Here is a 16,278-nt window from a genome sequence, read left to right as displayed (position 1 = left end):
TGATGTGGGCCCTTGGATCTCCTGCTGTGATGATTGATGTTCTCCACAAAGAAACCAGACCATTGTCCAGCTGTTTTAGTCGACAGGTGATGGATGCCAGAGTTCTCCGTTGGTTCCTCAAAGAGGGCAGTCAGATCTTCCAGGACACTGATAATGCTGTAGCAGATGTAGTGTTGTTTGAGATAACAGTGCAACAAAATCAACCATTTTCCACACACTACCGTTCTCAGCTGACAACATGTCCAAAGTCATATGATGTTTCCACGTCATCATGGATGTGGGGCTGCGCTGTTCTCTGATTCCTCTCACAGCATCCACAGTGTAGTTCACAAAGCCATGAAGTCCTTCTGCAACCCCCATGGAACTGTAATGGCATCAATGAATATCTGAGGGTCGAATGATATTCCTCGGATGGTAGTTGATCATCTTTTTGCAGTGCGGAAGAAAATCCCATGACTTTCTCCTCCCTGCTCTTGGAGAGACCTGTAACATATGCAGCAGGAGACAACCGGAAACATTCCTGACCTTTAACCTCACTGACTGAAAGAGAGACCTGTGAGGACTCAATGAAAAGACCTTAGTAATAAAACTTCTCTGTACATTTAACAAGAGCATCTCTCAGTCCACACATCCCAGGGTGTCTGAATGGATGCCATGGCTGAGGTCTGTCCATGATCAGGTTTTCATAGGGACCTTTTACTGATTACCTGTATGAGTGATTTATCCTCTATAGTGAGTGGGATCTGGTGCTGTCTTCACTGGGTTTGACCTGACCCCCCTAATTGTTATCTATCTAAAGGGATCCCCTTTGTAGCCCAGAACTTCCCCACAGTCGCCAGGTGGACAAATCACCCAATTGTCAGTGTGACTCTCACAGTGTGAGAGGTGAACCCAGGTCGTCCGTTCTGTAATTTTCAACAATCTGAAATGGACCCTTCTGCTCCAAACTGGTCCAGCTGTTCTCCTTCTCCCTTTAATGAGGACCCACAGTCCTGGTTTTACCACTGGGTCTGATTTCACCAGGTCTCCTGAAACAAAATTAACAAAAGAGACTTCTCTACTGGTTAGTACTTTATTCATATATTCTGCTAAAGTCAATCATCTCCTTCTCCACTCCCCTGTTTCTTATTCATTATAATATCACTCCATCATCCCTACAGATTATGGATGATAAATACAATAATTTTCAAATGTATTTAATATCTTATAAACATTAAGGAAGTTACGTGATTGCAAAATGTCAACCATTATCATTATAACTTTTCTCTATAATTCCATATCTCAACAATGAATAGAAATAGATTGGGGTTTATTGAAATATAAGAATCGTGTAATTAATCCCCAAAAAGAACTTCAAATATCAAGCATTTCAAACATGTTCATTTACTCTTTAATTTAAACTAAAGATTGTAATAGTCCAACCTACTTATTTCTCTTCATTAGATCAGCATGAAAAATACAAAGAAAATGAGTTCTAAATACTAACTGTGGGAGTTATTTATGCATTTAGTTTCTTATTCAGTTTATTTACTTTTTATTTAATCATTTCTAATAATTAGTCCTTGACCATTTGCTTTCTACTTATCCAACATGCAACATCATGCAACATACTTTTTACTTTCATGATTATTTCTTTCATTCTTGTGCATGTGGCACCTTTTATTTATTTTCTTATTGATCAAACCAGAAACACATGGGTCTATAGTTTTTTTTACCAGTCTATTAGTCAGTCAGTTCAGTCAGTCAATCAGTCAAAATATGTAGGAGAAATAGCAATAGGCCTTAATTGCTATTTACCTGCAAAACTACAAACCAATGGTGCATCTAGTCATATTATTAATCGGCTCTATGCCTTTAATCAAACCTATATCTACTGCTTATACAATAACACCCCTACTAGAAGCCTCTGAATTTGACACTTCACATTTATAAATCATGACTTAGTTCAACATATTTATTATAGTATTATAATCAACTAGCACCTATTCACTTCTACTCAAGTGTCAACGTCATAATAAAACACATTTTAAGACAGCTTGGTATTAATGAACTATATTAATATAATAATTTTGGCCGTTGAGTGTCTCTATACTTTCATGACATGAATTATACTCTGTTTTTTTTTATTTTATCTTATCATTTTCTGAAAACCACTCAAATTAATCACCCTTGAATAACCATTTTAACTTTTACTATTTTTTTTTCTATTGTGACAACCTGGAAGTTGCCCCAAACACTCACACACACATCCCATAACATGGCTGTTAGCCTCCGGATCCACCCCGGAAATTGTCGCCATGTCGTCATCACATCCGCTCGGAGTTGGCGGCAGGGTTAGGGTTAGGGTTAGGGTTAGGGTTAATTTTTTTTTTCCTTTTTGATAAACTGAAAACCTGGAATGGAATTTTTTGTTTAACTGGACTGAACTAGTTTTTTTTGTTACTTTCTTCTTTCAAGAGACTGTTAAATGGTGGAAGATTTAAGTTTGAATTTTTGCTTGTTTGGTGGATTTTGCTGAGTTTGGACTTTGGGGGGGCAACTGTGGGTTTGAATTTGTGTGAATTTTTTTATAATCATTGTTTAATACATGATTTTGAGTTTTAAATGGTTTGAAGGTGTGCTTTCTTTTCTTTGTCATTTAATGTGTGGGGTGTGGGTTTAATTAAAACTCACATCCTTTGTGTGGTTTGAGACTCAAGCAAAAGACTGACTTAAACTGACTAACCTGACATCTTATATGTCAGGAGAGAGACCTGGCTGGCACCCCTAAATATCAATATAATAAAACAATATAAAATAAATAAATTAAAGCATCAAACTCAAACTGTCACACTATGTAACTTTACTAAAGTAAAGGAATTTGAATATGTATTTATTTCTGCAGTCTACAACTGCAGTTTTTAATGCCAGCGTTCATGAACATTTATCAAAACCATGGCACAATCCAACAGAGCTCTTGGAAAGCAAAAATAACTCATGTGAATCTCCATCATTCTCTTTGCGTTTCAGACAACAGAGACACAAACACAAAGACTCAGAAACACAGAGACATGGACATGTCTTCACAGCTTAGAAAACAAACATAACACAGAAACAAACACAGAGATCAGGGGCCTGTTTCACGAAACTAGGATTCCATCATCCAGGATAACTGACTAAGCCGTGTTCAATGAATCCAAAACAAGGGTGTCCAGGCTTAATCGGTTTCACAAAGACCAAGCCAGGATGAACAGACACGGATTCATCAAGCCAGGTGTAACTCATCCTGGATAAGTGCGTGCACCTGGCTTGCTCAATAGACCCTGACATCGATCACAGATTCACCGATTCACCATGGCAACTAGAGCAGCGGACTTTCACCCGTTGGATGCAAAACTCCTCATTTTGGCTAACGAGGAAGTAAAGGACCGAATCAAAAAGAAAGACAACACCACCACAATTACAAAAACAACGAGAGACAGCGTGGCGAAAGACTACAGACCACCTGAATGAGTAAGTAGAGCACAAACACACTCTGACTGTTCCGCTGAAACCATCACAATTACAACCCAAATAGTTCATTAACACCTCCGAAAACGGAGTTGTGAAATTGTAACTCTGTATAAACTCAATAACTCTGATAAATAGATGAGCTCACTGACTTCAGCGAATTTACCTTTGGGATAAATAAACTTATCTTATCTTATCGTGATTCATGACTTTATGATATTGTTAATTAACCCATAAAGACCCAAACATCCATCACCAATCAAAACCATGTACTGATCTAAACTGTTTAATACCTGTTGATCCACTGATCCTATCAATCCATGTCAATAATTGGTGTAAAATACAATTCTTCATCTTTTCATGGTCATCAGATATGACCCATTTGGACGTTCAGAGGCTCCGTAGTTACTGTGGAAACACTGTCATCTTCTCCAACATTGATTCCCCAGTAAAACCCATGGAGTTGGATTAATGACAGTGGATGGACACACTAGGTTTATGTTCGGTTAATAACAGATTGGACTGAAAAAGACACTGTTTATTCAGTTTGAGCTGTTTCTGACATAATAACCACCAACTTTAATCTGAGATTTAATGAACATCTACATGATCAGTGAATTAAAAATAGGAAAATATCTGATTTATACTGATAAAATACAAACTACAGAAGATAATATTATAACAACTAGAGATAAATCACTTAAGAAAGGTTAGATATAAAGAATATTCATTTGTGAACTAACACTAAAATACTGGGCCTTCATAGGTTAATGAACACTGTTCATTGCTTGTGCTGTTCATTGTTTGGTTTAATATTCTTCATCTTATCATTTCAGATGGTCCATGCTGACTGTCTCATCAGTGTTGTGTCTCAGTGGTCTGGTTGTGGTTCTAGCTCGGTCCATGACTCCTGAGTCTATCGGACCTCTGGAATCTATCAGCGCCTCTCACAAGGTGAGCCACACAACCTCTATTAACAACCACTTTTTACATCAGATCTGTGTCCAGAATGTCTCTGTATTTATGAGGTTGTGATGCTGAGGTTTTGTGTTAACAGGTGAATCATCTAGTGTGTTTCTGGGGGACAGGGGGTCTACCTACCAGCCTTTTCTCCTGACACCACACACAGACCCCCAGGAACCACAGCAGGCCTACAGTCATGCCCATGCCAGGACAAGGGCCAGGATCCAAATGACCTTTGACCTCCTGAAGGCACAGTTTCACTGTCTTCACCACTTAAGGGTCAGCCCTTTGAAGTCATGTGACATCACTGTGGCCTGTACTGTCCTCCACAATGTGGCCTGAGGAAGGAAAGGGAGGGAGGGTGTGCAGTATTTGAATGATCTGGACATGCCCACAAATATGTTGGACATCATCAAAAAGCTGCCCTACAAACTCCAAGACCGCTGGAGGTGCCATATATGTGACCTGCAGGAAAAGCAGAGTAGAAGAGCAAGGTTTATGAACATTGTTAACTTTGTGGAAAAACAGGTGAAAATTTTGACAGACCCCGTGTTTGGAAACATTCAGGACACTGTTCCATCAATCAGACCAAACAAGTCCAAACCTCACCCACGCTCCAACATCAAGGGAACCAGTTTTGCTACCACTGTGAATCGGGTGGAGAGCACAGCCAAGCCCAAGGACAAAGCTAAGGACACACAGCCACCAGCCAAGAAGATCTGCCCCTGCTGCACTGGAGGACACACATTGGATGTGTGTGCGCAGTTGGAAAAAATGGCCCACAAGGAAAAAATTGACTTCCTGAAGGAAATTGGTGCTTGTTTTCGCTGCCTGTGTATAGGACACATCAGCAAAATTTGCCAAAGGAAGATTTCCTGCTCCAAGTGTGGCCAAAAACACCCGACTGTGCTCCATAAGGACAGTGTGTTAAATGCAGAACAGGCTGAGAGAAGCATCCAGGTGCCAGTAGACAGCACATTGGTTTCCAGTGGCCTTACAGGGGCTGGTGAGATGGATTGCAAGCTTCCTATTGTGCCGCTCCAAGTTAAGGTAAAGAAGGGCAATAAGATCATCCTCACCTATGCCTTTTTGGACCAGGGAAGTACAGCGGTGTTCTGCACGGAGAGTCTGATGAAGAAGCTCAATGTGTCTGGGAAAAGAGCAAACATTCTTCTCAGGACAATGGGCCAGGAGAAGGTGGTCAGCACTGTGCCAGAGCTGGAAGTGGCGGCATTTGAAAATGATGCCTTTATTAATTTGCCAAAGGCTTACACTCAGTTGGCAATGCCAGTGCACAGAACAAACATACCCACAAATAAGGATCTGACAAGGTGGCCATATTTGAGACACCTCTCCTTACCACAAATTGAGGCTGGAATTGAGTTGCTGATAGGGACAAATGTCCCACAAGCCATGGAACTGCTGGAAGTCATCTGCAGTGAGCATAATGGACCCTATGCTATAAGGACGGTGCTGGGCTGGACGGTAAACGGACCACTGACAGGAAACGGTGGAGAGGCCACTCTCCACCGTAAATTTGGATGAACTGTGGCAACAGCAATATAAGATGGACTTTCCAGAGTCTGCTGTGGAGGAACAAGTGGATCTGTCCAGAGAAGACCTGAGGTTTATGGACATGGCCACAAAGTCAGTTAAGCACATTGATGGTCACTACCAGGTTGTCCTGCCTTTGAGAAATTTAAGCGTCAGTATGCCAAAAAACAAGAAAGTGGTGGAACAGCGCCTATGCCACCTGAAGAGGAGGCTCCAGAGGGATTTGTGCAGAAGAGAAGTTGGTTGGGATGTCCCCATACCAGAGGCTGTCTCCAAAGAATGGCTAAAGGGGATGCAAGGGCTCCACCTACTGGACAATTTCGAGCTACACAGATGTTTAAAAGCTCTGGAGTTTGGAGATGTTATTACTGCTCAATTACACCACTTCTGCGATGTTTGTGAGGATGGCTATGGTACAGTCACTTACCTGATCGTACAGAATGAGAACCACCAAATGCACAGTGCTTTCATCATGGGAAAGGCTTGTGTCGCCCCACTGAAGACCGTTACAATCCCAAGAATGGAACTGATTGCTGCAACAATGGCCAGTCACATGGATGTCTTGTGGAAGAAAGAGCACCACATGAGTCTTCAGGAATCAGTGTTTTGGACTGATAGTGCTTCTGTGCTGAAATACATCCGAAATGAAACCACCAGATTCAAGGTGTTTGTTGCCAATTGTGTTTCAGAGACACTGAAATCATCTCACCCTTCTCAGTGGAGATACGTGGATACAGCTTCTAATCCAGCCGACGCAGCATCCAGAGGGGTCAAAGTGGAGGTATTTCTGAAAGACAGGCTCTGGTTAACAGGACCTCGGTTTCTTTGCCAACCGGAAATAGAATGGCCTCTGAATCCTGAACCTGTGAGCCCTCTCTCCCAGGATGATCCAGAGGTGAAGAAAAGTGCTGTTATAAATGCTGTGCAAATTGGAGAGGATTCCACTACTCACCTGATCCATTATTCTTCTTCTTGGATTCAACTGAAGAAGGCTGTGGCATGGTGGCTGAAATATAAGGAATGGCTGTTGTCCTGTAGCAGGAAAAGGAAACAGTTAACAGCCAGTCAGAGTGAAGTGAGCATGGAGCAGCAGAGAAGATGGAGACAAGTTCAGTACATTTCTGATCTTTTCTGGAGGCAGCATAAGGACGTTGCTGACCTCTACAGTGACTCTGTTTTCTGAACTTGGATTTTTTTTGAACATTGAGACCATTTTTTGGGCTATGGACTAGTCGGTCATAATGATGACCAGAAGAAGGACCATTCTGTGTGGACAATTCATGAACTTTAAAAAGTTAGTAGACATATTGCACTTGAAATTGATTATGTAATTGTTTATTATGTCTCCTATTATGTATTTTGAAATGGGAATTATTATGTGGGACCTAATAATTAGGGGCTGGTGTGTAGGAGACATACAGGCTGAAGATGAGGTGCACGGTGCGCTTGAGTGTGTGTGCTGCGGAGGTGGTGGTTCACATGGGTGTGGGCATGCGCGTGGCACGGAAGTGTGTGTGTAAAGGCGCGCACTCCCCTGTAGCACAGAGGAGAGAGAGTCAGGGTTGGGTAGCTGTATTTTTTGTTGACCGCCCTTCATTAATTCATTGATCATTTTTGTCTATTTTTGCATTATTCTATCCATCCATCCTATATATGCTGTCATAGCTCTGTGCGCTGTCAATAAATTTACAAAACACAACTTTGGATCTTAGCATTATCTCTTACCATAGCATCCTTGCGCATCACAAATCTACGAAACACAGGACCCAACCTCATACTCTCAGCGGCTAAAAGGAACACCATAGGAAGCCGCAACACTAAATGTTAGCAGAGTAGGCTCTACGTTATTAATGTGAAACGGCGCAACCGACCCAACGCCACTTGCGGAGTAATAAAAGAAATTAATACATGCACATGCTTATACCTTACTTGTGATCATTTCAATCCAACGAAACCACTCAATATTTTTATAAACGTCTTTCATTATAAATTTTGCATCATAGAATTACCAGGTTCAGACAATTCAGTTTAAAGTAGTCAATTTGCAGAAATTCTGATATTAGAATCAAAAGGTTTTCTGCTTAAATTATTTTTAGGGCCCTTTAGGTTTGTCTGAATCCATTCTCCTCTGATTCCTCTGGATGCATTCCATAGCGGAACTCGCTTCCACCTTTGTCTCACTATTCTCAATAGAATGCAGTCTCAGAGTCAGCCAATCACGTCGGGGTCACCAAATTTGTAAATGTGTTCTTTTGTTGGAAGCTCCAAGAATAAGTCCGGATTCTTTAGGTCTCATTTTTATCAGTTTATTGTTGACTTGATCTGATCACAAACAAAATATAACTCAGCTGAGGTTCCACACCCCCAGTGGGGAAATGGACCCAGAACATTCCAATGCATGTCACTTTTATAATCCTTGCAAACTGATCTTCAAACTATGGGCTCAACCCCTTGTGGGCTGGTCTTTAACTTAGCGTTATCTAATAAGATCAAACAGATGTGGGGTCTTAACTCTAAGTAAACTTAGGCCAACAATCAGTTTACCCTTATCACCTATATTTGACAACATTGTGTGTGAATGTGTTTGTTCAGACGTGTATCTAGAAGAAGAACAGAACCTAATTAACTCTTGTTTAGACAGATGGTTCCTATCTAAACAAGCTTATCCCAAGAAATTTACAACTGAGCAGTGAAACAAAGAAAATCTAGTGACACAAAGGAATCCGAACTAATACTGACTAATACTAATACTGACTACCTCTTATTAAATCCAAGAATTCAACCATCCAAATTAAAATAATAGTTCATCACCAACCCAGTGCACGTGGGCGCTAGGTCAACCAAAGGGGCCACGCGAGTCGGCAGGCCTGTTCTAAAAATAGAACTAGTCTAGATGTCTCCAACATGTTGCTAGTGATCTACCAGTGATTCACCAAGGGTCAATAATAGAAGAACACAAAGTTGATTGGTCATTTGGTTGAACAGCTTGAAATTTCCACCCAATCAAAATTACAAGTGTCCTGCCCCCCTCCCGAGATGAAACGGTCAACTAGCTGTCAATCAAACTTTAGCACTGGTTTGCTGTCTGACACTGGGGAGGGGCGGGGCCAGGAGGAGCAGGATGAACCAGATGTCAGACAGGAAGTGGGTTTAGCCCCGCAACGATGTGGGCAGAGTTTAGTCAGGAGTTATTTTCACCAACAATGAGACACAGACTTCTGTTTGACTAATGTGAAAGACAAGTGTGTGTGTGGTGTGTGTGTGTGTGTGTGTGTGTGTGTGTGTGTGTGTGTGTGTGTGTGATCTATGGGCGGAGCCTGGCAGTCGGTAAAAGATACAATGTGGAGTGGAATTTCACCAAAGTTCACAGCAACTTTTCTGGAGATTCTCCGGTGGGAATCAGCCTCTGTAAAGAGAAGGTAAAAGAGCTGAAAGCTAAAGTCCAAAAACAACTGTCCATGTTCACTAAACTGACCAAGACCAGCGTTTCAACAGAGGCATCATTAAAGTGGTTCACATCCTGGACAAGCGCAAACATATGTGCGCATGCGCTCATACAGCTGCAGTCGGACCTGAACAGGTGCCTCTGGGTTGTACTCCAGTGGGATGACTCAGTAGAAGTGACAGGGGGGTGCTGGGTTTATGTACACAAAGTTCTGTTTTTAATTGATATGTTTTAACAGCGTATGTGAACTTACTCCTTATTTTCTTGTTTAAAGCAGCGTTTGTTTTTTAGCACCGCCGTTTTACATTCACATACTCCCAAACTGAAATCAACTTAAAACTAGGGAGGGCAAGTTAAGGCGTTATTAATGCGTTAACGCATTCATTAAATACGCCGACAATTTTTTTAATCTTACGTTAATGCCGTTTTATTCTAACTCCTATTCTTCTGCTCCTGCTTGTGTGCGTGTAGCGATTAGCTCGGCAGATAAACAACAGGTTTCCCAAGAAAAGCTGGACCCCAAAACTTCTCTCCAAATCTTTTACTTGAGACTCACTGTAAAACTGCAACATACATAAAAAATATGTCTCAGCTGTGTTCATTGCCTTAGTACATTTACATGGCATTATACATTAAATTGAATGGGGAAAAGGCCGCTAGCTCGATGCTAACTTAAATGGGAAAATCCATAGACACGCTAACGATTAGCATTTACAGATTAAGATTCACAACGTCTTTTTTTATCCAGCAACAAAGGTTCACATCAGGGATATTTTATACTATTCATTCTTACAACAACTGAACATAAATACTCACAGGTAAACGTTTTTCGGGCCATACAAACAGAGTGAAAGAACGTGTATTGGTTCCTTCTTCTGTCCGAACTGGCTACGGGAACACCGCAAGGACAAAACATACGTTAGTGCAATTTATTCCAACCACTAGAGGACCCCCTTTGTTTGCTTTTAACAACTGAACATCACATATTATTGGGCTTATTAGTATTAGTACTTATTAGTGGGCTTAAGACTCATGTCAATCACTCACAACCGGAAATAAACTGGTGGGGAAATAAACATGGAGAAAAGTACTGGTCTTTTACATGGACATTTCATTTTAAATGTCTTCAGATGGTGGGGTTGAGAAGGACAAAGTTGTTTGTAAGCACTGCAATGTGGAATTATTATTTTATCACCAGAGTACTTCAAGTTTTAAATATCACTTAAGGGCAATACACTCTGTTGATGCCAGCAACCCCTCCCCCCATAACTATGCAATCAATCGTGATTAATTGCAGAAATCCATTGCGAATAAAAATTTTAATCGCTGCCCAGCACTACTAAAAACATATACATGATGATAATCTGAGGGTGCAAAATGACATGACAGACTCTGGTGAAAGTGAAAGAGGGATGAGGGTTTTAAATTTATGGTTAAATAATGTTTTGGACCAAAACATAAGAGAAAATGAATCCTCATGGTGCACTGCACTTCTGCATTTGGCAGCAAAACATCTACTGGCTTTCACTGTAATTGTAAAAATAACTCGCCTTTTATGAGTTTAAATGACACTGTATCTGTTAATAGTTCCTAGTTTGACATTTGCATTCAACGTGCAGCAAATGAACAACATCCAGCTTCTTTCTGCTGTATTAGAGAACATAATGATAGAAACTGACTGAAAACGGATGAGTGTGTTCAGAGAGTTGAATGAAAGTCTTGACGGTGCCAGTGCTAACTATGACGTCTTGAAATAAATGCGAATAAAAACGAAGTTACACAAATCTATACTTAAATATTTGGTGACAATGGTCTGCAGCACTGCTTGTTACAGCTTATTTAAATGTTTTTCCTCAAAACACAACTTTATTTAATATTATATACCTGCATATTTTCATGCAGCTTTTCAACTCTGTTTGTGGAACAGTCCGTTTCATGGGAAAATGATGTGTTTTTCGGGTTGATGAATGACAACCATAGCAAGTTGGAGAAAAGACAAGTATGTTATTGAACTGGAAAATGTGATGTGTGCACAAAGTTAGATGAAGAACCACTGAAACCATTTTCTTTGGATAATAATTAAAGCATTTCTGAGTCTGTAACGGCCCCTGAACGAAAACAAAAGGGGCCCTTCTGCCAACACAGAACCACTATATGTACTGTACAGCATGTTCCTCTGGTCGCCTTTAATTATCAACACTTTAATGGGAACTCAACCGAACCTGGAAATTGTATTCTACAGTGTAGTGAGTGACTAGTGTTGCAGAGACAGGTAGTTGTTTGTGGAGGAGATCTGCTAAATCTGTTACCTCTTGAATGTATCTCATCTGTCCCCCAGAAGGTCGACGTGATAATGGAGAATACCTAATGGGATTGGTAGAAATATTATGTCGTTTTTATGAACTTGTCATGGGGGTTGCTGTTTAAGTTGCATTAACAACATCCCAACTATGTAACTATGTAGGATTAAAACAAAAGCCTGTTTCAGTGGAGCAGGTGCTTTTTAATGTACCGTAGTGTTCTTTGGTTGTGGGTTTTTTTTTTCTGTTTTTGTGCATGTTAATAAGGGTTATCTTGTGTGGGAATCCAAAAGTACACTGTAGATTTTAAAGAAAAAAAAAAAAAAAAAAAAAAAGAATACACAAGAGGAGAAATGTTGTGGTATCAATGAAAAGAATCACCAGCTACTAAAAAAGTCACTTTTTTTGTTCTTGCTTTCCAAGAGCAAAGCACAGTGTGTATTAATAAGTAAAGTTTTGAAATAAACAAATGATAGATTAATGAATGTCTTGTGTTGATGTTTGTTTTTGGAGCGTATACTGTACATACATGCAAACATGATCAACATAACATTCAGAATAGTTTATATCTATAAACCTTCCGGTGTCTGGGTAAGTTTAAGTATAAAGTGTAACTGCTCCACACCAAAATGTGACTAACTTTGTGCTGGTGGTAGGTGTGATTCTGCAGTATTTACACACAGGTATGAGATGAACTATGGAAAGAGAAGACTTGGAACCAAACTGTTAAATTCAATATTATCGTTCCTGTACATCATCGCAGGAGACGAAAAACCCCCTATAAAACATGGTGGCTCCGACTTGGTAGAGGAAAACAGTTCTTTTTTTTTTTTTTTTTGCATTTATTCAGTCTATTTATCCCTGAAAAGACACTTCACTGAAAAAGAGTGTGAACACCAACATAATCTGCACTGCCTCTTTCCTGTAGGTCTTGTTGGAGAAGAAAAGTCCATCCACATGAAGGTCTACTGGACACTGCCCTGCTGTGGAGGAGGAGCAGTGCTGGTTGATGAACAGGAGAACCAGACTAAAACTGAACCCATCCAACCTTTCTAATGTGACCTCAGGAAACTCACCAACACCTCTGGCTTTGAATACACACGGTTTGCTTCTTTCACATCAATAAAAGAAATAATTTTTTCAAATCAGCATGTTAATTATACTACCAGACAGTATAGAAAGGACTGAAAAGTTCAACATAATGCAAAACTACAAAAAAAAAAAAAAAAAAACATCAAATTTACTATTTAACATATCTACTGCATGCTTTTAGAATATATTAAATATATGATATCTTTGATCTGCTCATTTTGCCAGTGCTTATTTGTCATTGATGGATTTTTCACAGATATTTCATGGTTCAGTTGCTTGAATTTCAGTGAAATGTATGTTAAAGTTTTAAACACAAACTTGGACCTCACTGATCTAGTGGTTCGTAGTGGAAGACTGTGTTTAACTCCTAGTGGTTCTTTCCATACTTTTGAGTTTGCCTTATATAACACATCAAAAGTGTTAACCACATTTGTTATATATTTTTCAGCACTGTTTCACCTTGATGATATGATCATTCCTTTGCACTTTACCTTATTTAACATATTGGACCCAATAATACACAAAAATAGTAGAATACAATTTGAAAAAACTCTATACTATTTATTACAAAGACATTCCTAATCATGGTCTCTCATCTGCTTAGAAGTTGAAAGAGTAAAGCAGGTTTGTCTATGAACATATAAAGGTGTCTATCTATTAATCATATCTCCAGGTTTTCATGGTGTATTAATCTCAAACAAAAACCTTTTTCTTTTCTCACGCTTTGATCACCCTGGAGGGTTAAAGAGCAGAGTTAAGTGTTTGTTAAGGCGTCCTACCACAAACTGTAGATTTAGAAACTGTACATTTAGTGTTCATGTGTAAACTGGTGAGTAAGGAAGTAGTTAATGCTACTGTAATAGTTGGAAAAGCTCTTCCAATATTTAACAACAACTGTGTCTTTTCATGACACTGTTGGTAAAATGTTGGTGGTATAAGCCCTCATAGGTTGGAATACATCATTAAGGTTCAGTTCATTGGAGAAACGTGAGACAGAAACAGGATGAACAACTGTAGTCTGAAAGGAACTTTGAAAAGTCCAATGTCTGACTAAGAAGTAGATGAAGAGAGAGTAAGTATAAAGTTCTATACAATAGAAATAGTCCAAGAACTCCAAAACATATGATATATGATGTGGTATGTGTGATAGGACTTTGTTCTATTTCACTACTGAGGCTTTTTACAAAACAGAAAACTGGACTCATTTGTGGAAGCACCCAAACTGAAAGGCTTAACTGAGTTATTCCAGGATGTAGCGGCTATTTGTCATCAAAATTAAATCAACTTAAAGGTGACTGAACTTAAGACTGTAACATAACTCAAATAACCACTAGATGCACCATGGGTTTGTGGTTTACACAGTCAAAATACAATGTCCATATCATAGATGTAGTTCAAGTGGTTATTTTCAAGATTGTGCAGGAAAAACACACTAAGGCCTTTTGTGCTGTCTCTCCTACTCATCCTGTCTGACTGTCTGATAAAAAACCATAGGCCCACCCAGGTGCATGCTGGTCTAACTTTGTGCTCCTATTTATACCCAGGTGCCCATGGTCTAAACCAGTAAGAAAACACTAAACAAAAAGGGTGCTAAATACCAAAGAATGAAACAGTAACCATAAAAACAAAGTAATACATTCTAAATATTAAACAAAAAATAAACAAAAAATAAACAATTAGCAAAAAAAAAAAACTAAATTAGTAAACAAAAAAGGGTAAATTAACTTTAAACAAAAACTAAACCGACAAATAGCTCCTACACTCCGGCCCCTAATTGTGCACTTAGTCACAATTACACCCATAAACTAAATGGAGCTATTCTAACAATATCTGTGATGAGTGTTTCTATCTTCTTTCTGGACCTGAAACAACAAGAACAAAGACAGAGAGGTAGATAGAGGAATAAGAGGTAGAGCAGATAGAGGTTTTAGTCCACAGCTGCCTCCAGCAGCAGGCAAAGCTTAGTCACTGGTCTCTCCAACACACTGGTTTTGGTCTTCAGTTGCACAGAGCGGACCAGGCCTCTGGCATCAGCGTTTACAGACAGAATTCTGCCCATCTGCCAGCATCCTCTGGGCGCAGTGGCATCTGCAATCAGGACAACATCTCCTGGACTTAGGTTTCTTCTTGGCCTCATCCACCTTTTGTCCACATTCATTTGCCTCAGAAGACTGTGTTGTGACTGCAAACTCTCTCCTTTTCTGAGACAACAGTATGAGGAGCTCTTTCACCTTCAAAAACCAAGCCACTGCTCTTTTCAGCTTCAACCATGAGGAGAAGTATGAGATAAGGTAACTGGTGGGGCTTGTTTTTCCTTCAACAACAGTGCTGACCATCACCTCCCTTTTGATTTCAGGGTCGTGAGCAGCAATTGGATCATATTTATCATCCAGTTTTGGCCACTTGTCATGTGAATAATAAAGGAACTCAGGGCCATTAATCCACTTGCTGTGCTCTTGAAAATCTTCTACTCCCATCCCTTGTGATGCCTCGTCAGCTGGATTGTCTTTAGAGCTCACATACCTCCACTGATCAACATCTGTGACTTCTCGGATCAGGGAGACTTCATTTGCGACAAAGGTATGAAATCTCTTAGTTTAATTTCTGATGTATTTCAGGACAGTGGTACTGTTGGTCTAGAAAATAGATTTCTCCAACTCCACATGTAGCTCTCTTTTGAAGCAGTTGGTCAAGGTGAACAGCCAGAACAGCTGCAGTGAGCTCCAGATGAGGAATGGTGGTCTGTTTGAGAGGAGCCACTCTGGCCTTTCCCAGGAGGAATGTGAGGTGTACCTGATTATCTCTTTCAAATCTTGTGTATGACACTGTGCCATATCCCACTTGGCTGGCATCAGAAAAGTGGTGAAGCTGCGCTGTAGCAGGACAGAAGGTTTTGGGCTTAACACACCGATCCACTTTAAACTCTGCCATTCTCTTCAGGTCTTCCAGCCAGCCAGATGGTTTGGAGAAAACCGTGCAACTGTCGTACATGGCTTTGTGGTGTTTTTTTACGGGTTGATAAAGGTTCATAGTGTTACCTCATGAGGCAAGTTCTGCACAATACCTGATGTTGCACAGCATCTTCTTTTTTAAAGCCCAAATAAATGCACACACCTGACATGCTGCCCCTCTTTGGTACTAAACTTTCTGCAGCATCAGCTTCTGTCAAGCCTGAGGCAGCAGGTTAAAGCGCAGCCCTGCCTGCTCCGCTAGCTCGCAAGTCACGTGACCAGTCAAATCACAGCTCTTGCGATTAGAAAATCTTATTCTATCATATCGCAATATTATCGCAAATGCAATTAATCGTTCAGCCCTAATAAACATAGACGACTGTAGGTAAAAAAACTAGAGAAGTATTTTGTCTTGTGAACTAAAAATACATTTTGATGTAGAAGGACATCCTGGCATTTTGAATGGATTGTATTTGACAAAATG

General features: G+C 40.0%; 1 protein-coding gene and 1 long non-coding RNA gene across 2 annotated transcripts; one reads left to right on the top strand and one right to left on the bottom strand.

The window, feature by feature from the left end:
• The first annotated feature begins 6,019 nt into the window (after nt 1-6,019).
• On the top strand, nt 6,020-7,189 carry LOC115417609 (uncharacterized). The gene has a single exon (XM_030131622.1). The coding sequence runs from the start codon at nt 6,020-6,022 to the stop codon at nt 7,187-7,189; it is 1,170 nt and encodes a 389-aa protein (XP_029987482.1).
• Nucleotides 7,190-9,730: 2,541 nt separating this feature from the next.
• LOC115418464 (uncharacterized) lies at nt 9,731-10,877 on the bottom strand. Its single transcript, XR_003935291.1, has 3 exons — nt 10,789-10,877; nt 10,245-10,249; nt 9,731-9,790 (listed from the first exon to the last, which is right to left on the bottom strand). It is a non-coding gene; the product is annotated as an uncharacterized LOC115418464 (long non-coding RNA).
• Between the last annotated feature and the right edge of the window lie 5,401 nt (nt 10,878-16,278).

Source organism: Sphaeramia orbicularis, chromosome 4 (assembly GCF_902148855.1).
Source record: "Sphaeramia orbicularis chromosome 4, fSphaOr1.1, whole genome shotgun sequence".
In the NCBI taxonomy this organism is placed as follows: domain Eukaryota; kingdom Metazoa; phylum Chordata; class Actinopteri; order Kurtiformes; family Apogonidae; genus Sphaeramia; species Sphaeramia orbicularis.
This window is presented reverse-complemented; position numbering and strand designations above follow the sequence as displayed.